At 42.9% G+C, this 14,010-nt stretch overlaps 4 protein-coding genes across 4 annotated transcripts; 2 read left to right on the forward strand and 2 right to left on the reverse strand.

Moving 5' to 3' along the window:
- Positions 1–616: 616 nt before the first annotated feature.
- Positions 617–1,538, reverse strand: PHALS_14774 (uncharacterized protein). Its single transcript, XM_036407598.1, has one exon. The coding sequence runs from the start codon at positions 1,141–1,143 to the stop codon at positions 925–927; it is 219 nt and encodes a 72-aa protein (XP_036263286.1). The 5' UTR covers positions 1,144–1,538; the 3' UTR covers positions 617–924.
- A 24-nt stretch (positions 1,539–1,562) lies between these two features.
- Positions 1,563–2,342, forward strand: PHALS_14370 (RxLR-like protein; the record flags this gene model as incomplete). Its single annotated transcript, XM_024730171.1, has 2 exons — positions 1,563–1,821; positions 1,885–2,342. The coding sequence occupies 2 exons, from the start codon at positions 1,563–1,565 to the stop codon at positions 2,340–2,342; spliced, it is 717 nt and encodes a 238-aa protein (XP_024580474.1).
- Positions 2,343–5,870: 3,528 nt separating this feature from the next.
- PHALS_14371 (Trypsin-like cysteine/serine peptidase domain) lies at positions 5,871–6,514 on the reverse strand (the record flags this gene model as incomplete). Its single annotated transcript, XM_024730172.1, has 2 exons — positions 5,871–6,055; positions 6,127–6,514. 2 exons carry the CDS (start codon positions 6,512–6,514, stop codon positions 5,871–5,873), a joined length of 573 nt encoding a protein of 190 aa, XP_024580475.1.
- Positions 6,515–8,790: 2,276 nt separating this feature from the next.
- PHALS_14372 (Trypsin) lies at positions 8,791–9,718 on the forward strand (the record flags this gene model as incomplete). Its single annotated transcript, XM_024730173.1, has 3 exons — positions 8,791–9,459; positions 9,533–9,571; positions 9,644–9,718. The coding sequence occupies 3 exons, from the start codon at positions 8,791–8,793 to the stop codon at positions 9,716–9,718; spliced, it is 783 nt and encodes a 260-aa protein (XP_024580476.1).
- Between the last annotated feature and the right edge of the window lie 4,292 nt (positions 9,719–14,010).

Below are 14,010 nucleotides of genomic sequence, written 5' to 3' on the forward strand. Positions count from 1 at the left end.
GCCGCCTCTAGACGCACACTAATTTTTTCGGGGCCTTGCGCAGCAAAGTGTTGCACGCCCTCAGGGCCAAGCAAGGACATCAGCTTTTTTAAGCCCATCCTGCATGCCCTGGGGCAAATAGGAGAATTGTTCCACCCTCACCGAGGATCAGTGCTAATGACTCAGGTGTGGATTGACTACAAGTGCTACCAAAGGCAGCGGGGCGGCCGTAGCTTTACGCTTAGAGGAAGCGTAAATTAGTTCACCGACATTACGTTCTTCACTTAGAACAAATACGAGTTTAGCGGATCGCAATCCGCTTACTCCAAGAGTAATTACAACCTTAACTCAGGGCTAATTAACTACTCCGTTTAAATCCAAAAACTGACTCTATTTATTTTTATCTGCGGCAAAGCCGCCTAATTTTAAATGCATAGATTTTCCTATATCTGCATAGAAAAATCTAAATGCATGTATAACTACTGACCGTAGCTTCTTGTTTGGGTGTGGTCACACCATGCCCATCTGGTGTGACATACACCGGGTATGTGTAACCCCGTTACATGTCTTAAATTAGCAAGGATGCACGAAGTTTATGTAGGCTACAATCGATTATATAATTCAAGGAGTTGGTCACCAATGATGGACTTGATTGACTTAGGAGACATGTTTCTTGTCTCCTAAGTCAATCTTAGAAATATAAATTGCACCATTTCCCTAATGTCAAAGGCTATGCTAGAAAAGACGTCTGCACAATTTCGTCCTATCGACATCGTCTTTAGCAGTTCTGAGCATTTTTCCAAGCTTCAGACTTCAAGCCCGACATCGTGCAACTCGTAGAAGTACTCAATTATAATTCTGTCGATTAATTCTGCGCCATGTTCGGAAGGAGCAGCAAGTAGAAATGGGACAAGAATAGGAGAAGAAAAGTCAATTCTTTAAGCTTCAGCCTTCAAAGAAACATCGTTGAAGATTACTCGAACGCATCAGACTCATCTCCCTTTGAAGACACCGACACATGGTATTTAAAATGATGACGCTTATTTTAAATAATAATTTATGAACTCGACAAGACTTTGACGCTATAATCTGTTGTAGTTGGGCACATTTGAGTAGTAGCCAGGTGTGGTGATGGTCGAGAAATGTGGCTTCAGTTTTTTGCATGATCTTTTCTTATCAATCGTATTCACTGTTGCTGTGTAGACAGTATTTGTCGATGATGTGACGGTATCGTGCATCGCAATCACGATCCTGCGGATACTAGACACGTCGGCAATACTGTAATTTTCAACTTGTCTCTTGCCAGCAAGATGAGTCAATTCTTGAATCTTGTCGCGTCGTAAGCTTTAGACAGATAGGTAAAAGCTTGGCGCGAGTGCACCAAAGCACATGAATAAATCTTGAAATGCTATCATTGTAATTTTAGATCTAGACACACTCCCCAAGAACTTGACTTTTCAACATGCGATCATGGTCAATACGACCCGTTCCACTTCACTTTTCCAAGGCTGCAAACATTTTGTTTTTTACCTTCTCCAAATCATCACCATAACAAGCCGGCGAATCTGATTTCGCTCGACACGATGAAGGTTACATCTGCGTTTGCTGCTATCTCGGCAGCTGTTGCTAGTGTAATTGTCGACGCTGGTCACAGTTCTCGAAATCTTATTCTCGGGGGTGATGTCGTTCCAATTGGCACGAAGCGGTACACCGCTATGATTTTCGATCCCAATGAAGAGCTTATCTGCTCTGGTGTTCTTGTCTCCTCCTTACACTTGCTAACCACGGCATGGTGTGCGGGCTCTGACCGAAACGATAGAATTCCTACTAATGTAACGCTGGGTGCGCATTATCGCAACGAAACTGGTGAGCACCATACCGTCGTTTAGATCCAGTATCATCCAGAATTTTCTACGAAGATTTTCTCACACGACCTTGCGCTTTTGACTCTCGATAGTCCGAGTGCTATAACACCCATCAAGCTTCCTAAAAATGACGATTCGGACATTACCTATGGCTTGGTGACAAAAGCCGTGGGTTGGGGAGAAACCTCCTTTCCCGACGGAGAGTTATCCGACGAGCTACGAGGTGTTAACGTTTCTGTGTGGACAAACGATGAGTGCATTCGCATTTTTCTAGATCTTGACAATTCGTACGTGTGTGCCGGCGGTACTCCCGGCAAAGGAGTTTGCCATCATGATTATGGGTCTCCACTTATTAAAGAGAGTGAATTGGGAGAATCAGAAGACATTGTCGTTGGTCTGCACTCGCTCAGCGTCCAATGCGGAGTTGCTGGGCAGCCTTCACTTCATGCTCGCGTGTCAGCTGGTGTAGACTGGATTCGTAAGGAAATCGGCGTTTGAAGTATGTTCCATTCTGGAACAGTCTTCATTAACAATTAGTAGATTTCCAACAATACAGCTACCAAACTCTACAAAATTATTTTTTTGATTTAGTTAACATGTTTTTCATCTCTACTAACTGTTTCAATGTGGTGGATTTGATGTCGAGTCATCCTATTCCATTCGATCTGCCTCTGTGTGTGTTTGTCGTCTTAGCTGCATGTCTGAAAATCCGTAAATATCAGGTATGATATATGTATACTGCTCATTGAAATCGTTATCGACCTCTTTAACTCCACTCGCTCAATCAGTTCTAAACAAATTTTGTCGTTGGAATGTTTTCAGAGCTGAATATGTTTGGTCAATTCTGCGTTACAGTAGGCCAGGAAAAAATATTCTCGCAAATTAACTTAAAAAAGAGATCGATCATACGGCTTTCACGATAGCAGCGCCGATTCAAAGAGCGAATAATTTTATCTTATGTCGTTGAATGCGATTGATCTTTTGGTATATGACGCTTTTTTGAATAGAAGTAAATTTAGATTCACATCTTAGCAATAAACGATTTTTTGAAAGTAAGAGCAAAACATGCCGCGCATATCAATTCAATAGTAATTCACGGAAGCTATCACACCGCATTGATCATGGGGGCGCTGTGCACCCGCACATATGATGGATTTACTGTCAAACTCCATGAGGTATGCGGCCTGCACTTTAGGCGATATTTCATGAGCCGATAGAAATAGGTGAATAGTTTAAAAATTTGTTTTTCCTCCTCTGGCTTAGACGCTATTTCTCGGCAAGAATTATTAGTTACACTCACCCACTGTGATAATGATCGTCTGATAGTAAGAGCAACACGAATGGGCGAATGCCGTGAATATCAGTTCATCACAATTACACACAGCTTTGACAACAAAAGTGCTGTGCATTCTGCACATCAAATGAATGCAATTTTATAATCCATAAAATTCAAGCTGTGAGCCCCAATAGAAGATAATACCTATCTGCTCAACTGAAAGTGTCATATCCAAAGATATATCTGCAAGAAGTGCACGATGCTAACAGCCTGAGTCTCGCTAATTTTCTCCTTGAATGAAATGGTTAGTTGTAAGTATCTGTAATGATCTTATAATCTGTATCAAAACCACTTAGATGCACCCTAATCTTAACGAGAGTATGATAGGTATTTCTCATTAATAGGAGGTTGAATTTTATGAAGGTGGCAATAGACAAGCGCAATCTGTAATTATGCCCAATGGTGGATACTTGGATTAAAGCATGATAACATCATCACGAGCACCACGATAGTTGAATGTGTACGTACACATAGTAAATAACACTATACTCGGAAGTAGAAACCACATGCAGCCCACAATGCACACGATAGGTACATAGATGCACCTTCATATAATGGCTAAGTAAAGTTGTTCGTCGAGGTGTGCCGAAAATTGCCAAAATAGCTCCGGTGCGGCTCGTTCGAACAATCAATCATGGAGAGAGCGATCAAGGAATCTCTATGTTCGTATGCACCATAACAATGTTTTTGTATCAAGGTTTTCACGTATATTTCGAGGTGTTCGGTGAAAAATGCTTCAACTGAGCTGCCATGCACCCTGCACCAAAGAAACTTTTAGTACCGAGCTCGCGTATGCAACACACAGAGGTTGCTTTCGTACGCTGCACCCAGACGCGAAAGCGGCGTAGTTCTAAGTAGCTAACTATTTTATGCTTTAAGTTGACGATTGATTCTATTTTTAATGAGGTGCATACTTAAATGCTTTGCTATACTCGATAAAAAGTTCTCTGTATTGCCTCGCGTGAGGCTAACAGCTCATGTGTCTCAGAAATCTCAAAACGAGCCCCGGCAATATGATAAAACCAACACTTCGTACTCCGAAATCTTAGCAATCACTAAAATTTAAACGTGAATGTTGTACAATCGTACAAAAACGATTTGGTATAATGTCTAGAAGTGATGATGTACGTACATCTTTTCTTCTAGACATTATAGTGACAATAGTGCACGTATCTTACTTGGATGTGGAACTATTTGTGGATCACACGTCTTTTGTCGTTTACGGCTATGCGCCAAGGTGAGAGCTAAAGGAGCATTGATACCGACATCTCTGTAGTGCCATAGTACCATTTGATATCCTTTTCATGGTAGATTGGTGAGGAATTGTTAGGAAGTGTTAGGAATTGTTCCACGACGGAATAAGGCTTAATATACTTACTTGTGCATATCATTGACGAGTCAAAGTCACTTTCTCAAATAGGTTTGAGATGAAAGGCCCAGACAAGCAGCAAAGATCTAGATATTTGCAGGTCTATTCACAGCTTAACGGCTCAAATTAAGCAAGACAAGAACACGAACCCTCGCTGGCATGTGCACACTTGCCGATACTGGTAAATAGTTTGCTGAAGCGCATACATTCAAAAATCACTCGCAAGTGCTCGAATCAACTCTTCTAGCTCAACATAACTATAGGCATATATACTGTCGTCATATGTCTGTGCACACGGCTCGACTTCGTCTGAATACCGTGGTCACCAGGTGATTGAGTGTCCCTAGTGCAATATACAATCTCTCTTTGTAGTTTTTTGTTGAAGAAACCGGCATGCTTCTTATAACACACTGTACAATTTTTCACCGACGTCATAATTCTTATTCATTGACTGTTAAGTCACGATAGCTTAAACAGCCGCCCATAAACTTGCCATCTCTGTTCAAATTTAACATTAAGTGGTGACATCTGCCGCTGGGGTAGCTTGTGTTCATTGGCTAAACATTCAAACGGTGCCTAAGCGTTGTAAAATTGATTACCCACGATATCGATCTGACGCTTTAGAGTTGATTTTCACCATTTGACTTCGTATTGTGTTGTTTTGTCGATTGATGTCATCTCGATTTGATATATTAATGTACCATCATTTTTCATTCGTGGATTGCTTGAATTTGGATGTTACTCGTCAGTGGCGTTGCCTTTGTATGCACCCCGCCCCACTCCTTTAATGCGTGCTCTTGTCTGATCAACTCTTTGTATTTCCGTTCTGTATCATTTAGGTTTGGATACATTTGAAATGTACGCAGTAATAAGTTGAAGGGCTAGTGTAAAGCAGTGTGCGAAACAATATGAGCAGGTGTTGAAGATGAAATCTACCAGTCTCACCTGGCTAATCCAGCCTAGCGATACTGCAGGGTTGAAGTCGATAAAGATTCTTTGTGTCAGACTCATTTTACTCAATCCGCAGATACTTAAGAGCCCATTGAGAGGCGGGATGTTTATTGTTATATACCTGAATAGAAGTGCAAGATTTCTATACTTGTATGTACGTACATACATCATTATATCGAAATGTGACTATCTCAGGGAATGTTATATTTGACGGACAAAAATGTACTGAAAACAAACTTGCCAAGAAAGCAATGAGTTGGAATGAAGTTTTATTTCGTTGGGTTAGTTTCTTTGGATAGTGGTAAAAATGCAACGATCATTCTTACTGACTCTGCTCAGGTTTTCCACCTCCCTCGATAATGGACTTGATCTACTCCATTGCTACTGACACACGAGAACTGGCTGTCGGCACACCTGCTTGACCGCCTAGTCCAAAATGACCAACAACACCAATGAGAACGTCATCCGAGTCTCCTAGACCGTTCTCTAAGACAAGTGGAGCACCAAAATCCCCAACTTCAAAACCTTTTCCAGGTTGACCGCCTGCACACGAATCTGCATCATCGACACCGTGTTTAGCAAAGAGATCCATGCACTCGACTAAGCTCCAGATTCAAGGTCGACACCACGCAATTCATATGAGTACTCAGCTGTCTCTTCGATAAATTCTGCGGTCGTTCCCCATCCCATCACTTTAGTCAACATTCCCCGTTTGATTTGCGAGTCGTCCACGAAAGGAAGATTAGCGGGTGGGATCTTACTTGGTGTTTCCAGAATTAAATTGCCAAAGTCGTAGGGAAATTCCGAGGATGTAGTGTTCAGCATTGTATGATTCTGAGTCTTAACGATCGTGATCTGCTCACCATCTCCCGTTTGGTTGAGATAGTGGGAACCAACTGAGGCGTAATTTGGTCCTAGCGGACCCTGGACTTTTGTGCAGATGGATGAGGTGAGTACATGGATTGGACTATTGGGGCTTGAACGGATACCGACAACGTACTGCTTTGACCCCATCGGAATGATATCGCCTCCGATAATAAGTGCCGGAAAGTGTGGCCTGCATTCACGGTGAGGGCGACGCTGGCCGGGGTCATTGAAGCAATAGCAGCAATCGTGGTAGCTTTCATCTCTCCCAGTATCATAAGATAGGGTGTGAAATACAGTGATTAGAAGTAGGGGAAATTTAACAATGTTTAACACGTCAAACGTGCTTCGAAAACCCATAGTTTCAGCCAGAGAAGACATCCATCACTATTGCTGGCGTTACAACTTGACGAAATCATGTTAGAGATTAGATTGTATAATTGTAGGCATAGGAGCACTCAAGCAAATCTAAGGCACGTCCGAAGTCAAACAATCCGTTGCTTTTCCATAACACTGTATGCCTCGTCACTAGTCATTGATGAAATGGAATGGACAAAAGCCTAGAGTAGAAGCTTTTAGTCTGGTGGACGGTCGTATACTTAAATGAGAAAAGACGTCGTACTTGCTATAAAGAGATACATTGTTGACGTGCATCCTTGATTACGTCCTTCTTTAACTCTTAATCAAGTCTGTTACGAGCGACCAGCCTCATGTTGACAGAAGCCACAACGAATCATGAGATTTGCTTCCAACTAGAGGCTATAACGTGGGCTTCAATAGCTTCATGTTTTTATCAAAATTAGCCAACCACTTGCTAAGTTCAGCTAGACTATTAGTCAACGATTGGTTTAGACTTTATCTGAGCATTATTCTTGAGACTACCCCCCATCGATATCGAATTCAGTAACGTAATCGCATTTGTTTCGTAGCAACTTGCTTTGTTCAAAGTCTTCTGAACATAGTTGAAAAGACAAAAGTCGAAAATGCGATGTAGTAGGAGCGGAAAGAATGTTGGATGCACATTAGAGAATTTGAGCTATACGAAGCATCAAGATTGGATCACAAATTTGCTCTCGACGGCTACAATGGACTCCACTTCTACTCGCGAGTAAATTAGAGCAGCAAGAACAATACTTTTGGTAGATGTATATTGAAAGTCCCATTTTTTGTAAAGTAAAGCACACGTATTGCGCCACAATCATAGAAAGTGCTGTTATTCATAGAAGCTTGTGATCATTACCTTGCTAACAAAGACCAACACATGCAAGCTATGTAGTTTGTTTTTATAGCTAAAGCATCAAGCGATCTGTCAGCGATTTTATCTGGTTCTGATTACTGAAAATTTACTTGTATATACCAAGATCTTCAAATAGTGATCTTGTGTAAAGGCGGCTCAAGTTAAGCCTGCACCTAATGGACGAGGAGCTTTCGCTGTGAGTAGATTGTCTTCTTTTCTCAAGTTACAGGCCAAGGTGAAGCAAGAACGAAGTTTATGCAGGCTACAATCAATCATTCAGCTCAAGTATTAAAAAGCTAATCGACCTTTTTCTCTCTAAGTCTTCCATCAGCTTTCACCACCAATGTTGGTTTGATTCACTCAATCGCAAGATGGCAACTCATGTCTACTCTGAAAATATGTATAGCACCATGTCCCAAATGCCAAAGTCTAACGCATGCACAATTTTGTCTTGTCAATACCATCTTTGGCAAAAAAATTCCAGCATTCTTCCAAGCTTCAAACTTCAAGCTCGAGTCGCACGAGTACTCAATCACGATTTTGTTGATTAATCACAAATATCGTTGCGTTGCAACATGCGCCATGTTCGGAAGTAGCAGAGGGTAGAAGTGGAACAGGAATAGGAGAGGAAAAGGTATCCTCAACGCTTCAGTCTTCAAAGAAACATCGTTGCAGCAGACCCATCTGACTCATGGTAAAAAAGTAATTTATGTTCCAATTTGAAGTTAATTACATACCAGACAAGTTGTCGACGCTAGAATCTGGTGGAGTTTTTCTTTTGAAACTTTCGACATCGTCATATCACGACATAATGCCGTCTACTGTCGCTGGTAGACAGTATTTATCGATAAATTGACGGCATCGCATCGTAATCGTGATCTTGCGTATACTATACACGCTGGCAATACTCTCGCCAGCTAGATGAGTCAATTTTGAGGTTTGTCGCGTCGTAAGGATTAGATATACAAAGAAAAGTCGAGAAATTAAACCCCGAAAGGGCTATCATTGTAATTCTAACATCTAAACACACTCTTCAAGATCGTGACTTCCCCATCATGCGATCATGCGATCATGCGATTCATGCGACCCGTTCTAATCCACTTTTCAAAAGCTTAATGGCATTTTAGTTTTTTCCTTCTCCCAGCTATCACTAAAACACGCTGACAAACTTACTATCCTGCTCGACACGATGAAAATCACATCTGCGTTTGCTGTTGTCTCGACGACCATTGCCAGTGTAATTGCCGACGCTAGTCACACGTCTCGAAATCTGATTCTTGGAGGTGACATCATTCCGATTGGCACGAAGCAATACACAGCTATTATTCTTGATGCCAATGATGAGCTTACCTGCACTGGTGTTCTAGTCTCATCGTTGCATGTTCTCACCACCGGAACGTGTGTGGGTATTGACAATAACGCAAATATTCCACCCGCTTTGAAATTGGGTGTACACTATCGTAACGAAAGTGGTGAACACCATACCATCGTTAAGGTCCAGTATCATCCAGGGTTTTCCACCGATACCTATTATTACGACTTTGCACTTTTGACTCTCGACAATCTAAGTGCTATAACACCTATCAAGCTTCCTAAAAGTGACGATTCGGACATCACCTATGGCTTGGTGGCAAAGGCCGTGGGTTGGGGAGAGACCTCCTTCCCCAACGGAGACGTATCCGACGAACTACGAGGAGTCAACACTTCTGTGTGGACAAACGATATGTGCGCTCGTATTTTCGAAGGTCTTGACAATTCGTACGTCTGTGCCGGCGGTTCTCCCGGCAAGGGAGGTTGCTTTCATGATTACGGCTCTCCACTTATTAAAGAGAGTGGATTGGGAGAATCAGAAGACATTGTGATTGGTCTACACTCTCTAAGCATTCACTGCGGAGTTGCTGGGGAGCCTTCACTCTATTCTCGTGTGTCAGCCGTTGTGGACTGGGTCCTCAAGGAAATTAATGTTTGAGGTAGGTAGCTTCCTGGTAAATTTTTAACAAAAGAGCTAACTCTACAAATATAATTCTTGATTTTGTAAACAGGCATTTTATCTCAACTATCTGTTTCAACGTGTTGAATCTGATGTCGAGACATTTAGCATGTGTTTGAAATCTTAGCTATTGTTGTATTCTATTTTCGCATTAGACTTTAATCGGCAAGTTTAGCGTCAAATTCATAATATTCTTATCATTTTTGATCTCTAATTACTCGTTACAATAGATCAGGGTCAAATCTCTCTTCCCAGAATAAACTCAAGAGTTTGGCTCGATGTTAATAGTGGAAGTAAAAGAATGTGATATTTAGAACCAAAAGTGATACTTACCCTGAACCTTGCAAACTGAATTAGTAATAAAAAACAAGATGGAAGGTTATTCAAAATTGGACTCATTCAAAACAGGGGCGGCTTGCATTGCATCTACCCTACCTCATTCGAGGGTTCAGTACAGTTGAAGGACGATGTTGCAGTTATTGTCTACTTCACATGCATTTGTGTGTACAAAAATTGAGCTCATACTAGCTTAGTGCTTTTTTTCTACATTCTCGATTTAGGATTCAATCGCCTCTACAGATAGTTAGATGGCAGTTTTCTGTTAAGTCAGTACTCACGTCTCCTTGTCCTTTTAATTTCTCTTGTTATTCTCCTCTTGGTTCAGCCGAAGTCCCACGTGTTTGTTAACTAGACATCATCACGGCAGAATGATTCCACAACCTTACTATGCCGTCATGACACAAAATTAAGGCAATGTTTGACATTAGATATTATGAGTTTTCACTTTAGAATTTACCGGCAAATCAACTGATATGATTATCGCAGCTAAGTCCTTCTTCCCGACAACACCCGTGTCCACGACGTCGATCAAACGCAAATATACTGGGAGATCAATATCCGATGTCTCTGCCGAGAAAGGGTCTATTTCGACATGTCATGGCTATCAGGGATGAAAACGATGTCTCAGAGGTGTGGCTTGTGAACGACGCCAAGGCATTGAACAAGATGATGGAACTGAACATTCAACTAGGATATGGTAAGTCATTAGCGCCATCGGGGCATAATGTACGCTGCAATATTTTTACAAACGCTCGACACTGCACAATCTCATAACGATGACGCGTCGACTGTACGAATCGCAATGAAAAGCGTAACTAGTGTGGCGAAACATTTGTCTCTTTTGACGAGCTAAGTTTGGGTCTCTAGACTATGTAAAGTCAATTGAAGATTCACGCAAGTTTAGGGTATTTCTCCAAAAACTGACGTCTAAGATCTATTTAATTTTATCGATCGCATCAAATTTGAGGGACATCACAGAGATTGGATCAAGGAAAAGAGGCACTCGATGAAGCTGGGCAGGAATGAGGCTATGAAGAATGGTTCTGACTCGAATGAGAGTTCTGAAATATTTGAAAGCGATTCAAAGGTGGGCAAAGCAGCGTTCGAAAGGTAGCTTCACGCAATAACGGCGGGTTTAACCGGTATGGCTACATGAAGCGGAATTGATGGGGCGGGAAAAAGGTCATCAGTTTGATGCGGTATATATAGTGGGCGAAGGACGATCCGCAAGGTGGTTTATCAACCGTGGCGCTTCGTTTTATAAGACCACGCACAGCAAGGAATTTTAAACACAACGATCGTAAGATGCAATTACAGATTGCAAAAGGTATGGATTAGTATAGTGAAACTGACCGATTAGGGTGAAAAGGGAGTTCGCATGGTTGACATCTTATATATTTTAGGGTTCGACAAAGGATAGTTGTCTCTGGTAAGCTTGCGGAACGCGGATAAGCGTTGGATTCTCGAGAATTTTGTGTGTCATTTAGAACAATTGTATCGGTTTTAAATTCATTCAGAAAGATGTAGATGCTCGATTGTGAGCAGAAAGATGCTTGTCACGTGTAGTATTCCAGGGCTGACACTTAGGAGGAGCTTTGGCATGCTCACATAGAACACTTTTTCTTAATTCTTTAAGCTAACGATACAGCGCTCAGCCGAAGGCATACGGATATTAAGCAAGAAACATAGATTTTGTGCTCCGGGTGTTACAAGGGCTGGCAGACCGTCACGACATGTCCCGAATTTCATGACAAAGACGGCACGTGTTTGCGTGCGTGCACACAGATATCATACTTTCAATGTGGACTCTCACGAAGGTAGTACCAAAATGAATTCTGACCTATAACGTTACATTTTTGAGCTAGATAACTCGAAATATCCCTGATCAAAAGCAAGATTGAAGTAGCTGGGAAGGTAACGGCACATATTAAGCTCCAAAAAAATAATAGAGTAAGGATTAAACACTGCGTGATACAACAATGGAGTTTTGTTCGGAATGTTTTAATTCTAACAGCAAAAAAAAGTTTGTCGAAGCGGCATCGTCCACCAACACTTCGTTCCGCAAAGCCCTCAGCAAATGAAACGGAAGAGCGCGAAAACATGACTACATGTTTGCGGTAGCTATTTAATATAAATGTTTTGACAAATTTGTGCGTAAACAGGACATTTACGACGGCGATGGTTAGAATAAAGTATATCGACAGTCAAAATGGGACATGCAGAAAGAATGGAAGGAGTGGGAAACTTTAAGGTCGGAGACCCGGTTTTATTGAAATTTAAAAGACCTTCCCACAGATACAGTTTCTGCTGTCTTTAAATAGAGGCTCCATCCACGTTTTTCTTAACCTTTTAAGGTCGTGGCAAAGTGAGGCCTTGCGTTTATGCTATAATTTATGAGAAGGATGTGCACCCATCCGGTGTTCAATGTGGGCTAGCTTAAGCTACGGCGCGAGCAAATGCAAAAGCGTTGAAGTTGGGACGGCGTTCACAGACGCTCGGCCACCAAGAAGCTGAATCAGCAACTGGATTCGAGCACGGAGTGTGACGAATTTTAGTTTAACGGCGCCAGGTGCACAAAGTGACGCATTTGTCTGATCGAAGACATCGGGCCGCTCTGAAAGAGCGCGATGGTCTTCAACGTGAGACAGTCGGTGCACAAAGTGTTTCAAACTCTCGAGGGTTTTCTGCGCAGCGGTATGCGACCTCGGCAAGATTATCGACGGAGCGGACCTTGTCCTCCAGCGCTCGAAGGGCATCGCGAGTCGCCGAACGATGATCGACCAAGTTGTCACCGTCCGCCGCTGACTCGTCTCGATTTCGTGAATGGTCGCATCCACTATCACGTGGAACGCCTCGTGGATCGAGGGTCAAACCTAATATATTGTGAAGTGGCAGCGATACCCACTACCGAGAACTCGTGGGAGTTTGAGGTGCCACTTCGGCAAGACTGCCCAGACGTCGTGGTCGCTTATGATTAGAAGGATCATGACGCTCCGCGTCGTCGTTCGCCCCGCGCTTCTCGGCAGTAGCCCGGAAAGCCAAAAAGCCATGAGATGAACTCAAGCTCTGGCCCTAAGCTGCTGTGGCCGTAGACTCACCCATGTGAGAAACCGAGAGCTCGCGTAAGCGTGATGGATTATAACAAGCTTTGCAGGTCGATTTGCAACTGAATTTGGCAAAGTCGAACCGAGATGGCATTCTATGCGCACACCCACTTCATTGTGGCTCAAATGCCAGTTAGAAAGCGAGGAAAGTTTTCGGTCGCTCACAGAGCTCTTTGTCATCTGCAACGGTTTTGCCAGGGGAAAGCACCACAGGAATGGTCCTCATTGCGGGTACAGGAGCGCCCCCTCTTTGAGCGCGACGTCGAGCGTGGTTCCTATCCATAGGATTTCTTGAGGTACCAAGAAGCGAGCTCGCAAAGCTTTCCGTTGACCAAGCTCGGCTTGTGTAGTGGCCGGGGGCCCGACTATGTAGACGCCTAACGATCGAGAAATCGCGTCTTTCGCTTCAGTAGTGGGATCTGCCGAGTGGAAGCTGTATTTATACGAGGCCCTTGGACCGACCAAGAATGTGAGGGTATGTGAGACACCCTTTGGGCAGCCTCCACCTGCCTCGTCGAGGGTTAAGAGTTATATTGCCACTTCCTCTGGAGTCAAGAAGGCGGGTAACATACACGGTGTCCGCAAGGTTCAAGCAGGGCTCACGTCGCGCCGTTGGCGCACCTCACCCTCTCCTTCTTCCCATCCTGGGAAATGAGTATCCGACTAGTAGGCTATTTCCTTTAAATCCTCGAAGAGTGTCATGGACACAGGGCTAATTTAGCAGAGAATGCTCCTAGGGACGTGAAGGCGTCTTAGACAACGAGCCTCGTACGAGGCAACAGTTAGATGTAAATTGTGGGTACTTACAATTTTGAGGAGAGTGTTACGGGGTACACATACCCGTATGAAAGATTACGTCAGACACGATGGTGTAACCGTACAGAGTTGTGCATTTTACAGGTATGTGGAATCACGCAATGGTGTGGCTACACCGTAACAAGAAGCCACTTCGTGGCGGGACTGCCAGTAGTTTTTT

This window comes from Plasmopara halstedii (assembly GCF_900000015.1).
Source record: "Plasmopara halstedii genome assembly, contig: Scaffold_816, whole genome shotgun sequence".
In the NCBI taxonomy this organism is placed as follows: domain Eukaryota; phylum Oomycota; class Peronosporomycetes; order Peronosporales; family Peronosporaceae; genus Plasmopara; species Plasmopara halstedii.

Coding starts and splice junctions, on each gene's coding strand:
- PHALS_14774 (XM_036407598.1), bottom strand. CDS start 1,143: ATGCAAAAAACTGAAGCCACATTTCTCGACCATCACCACACCTGGCTA.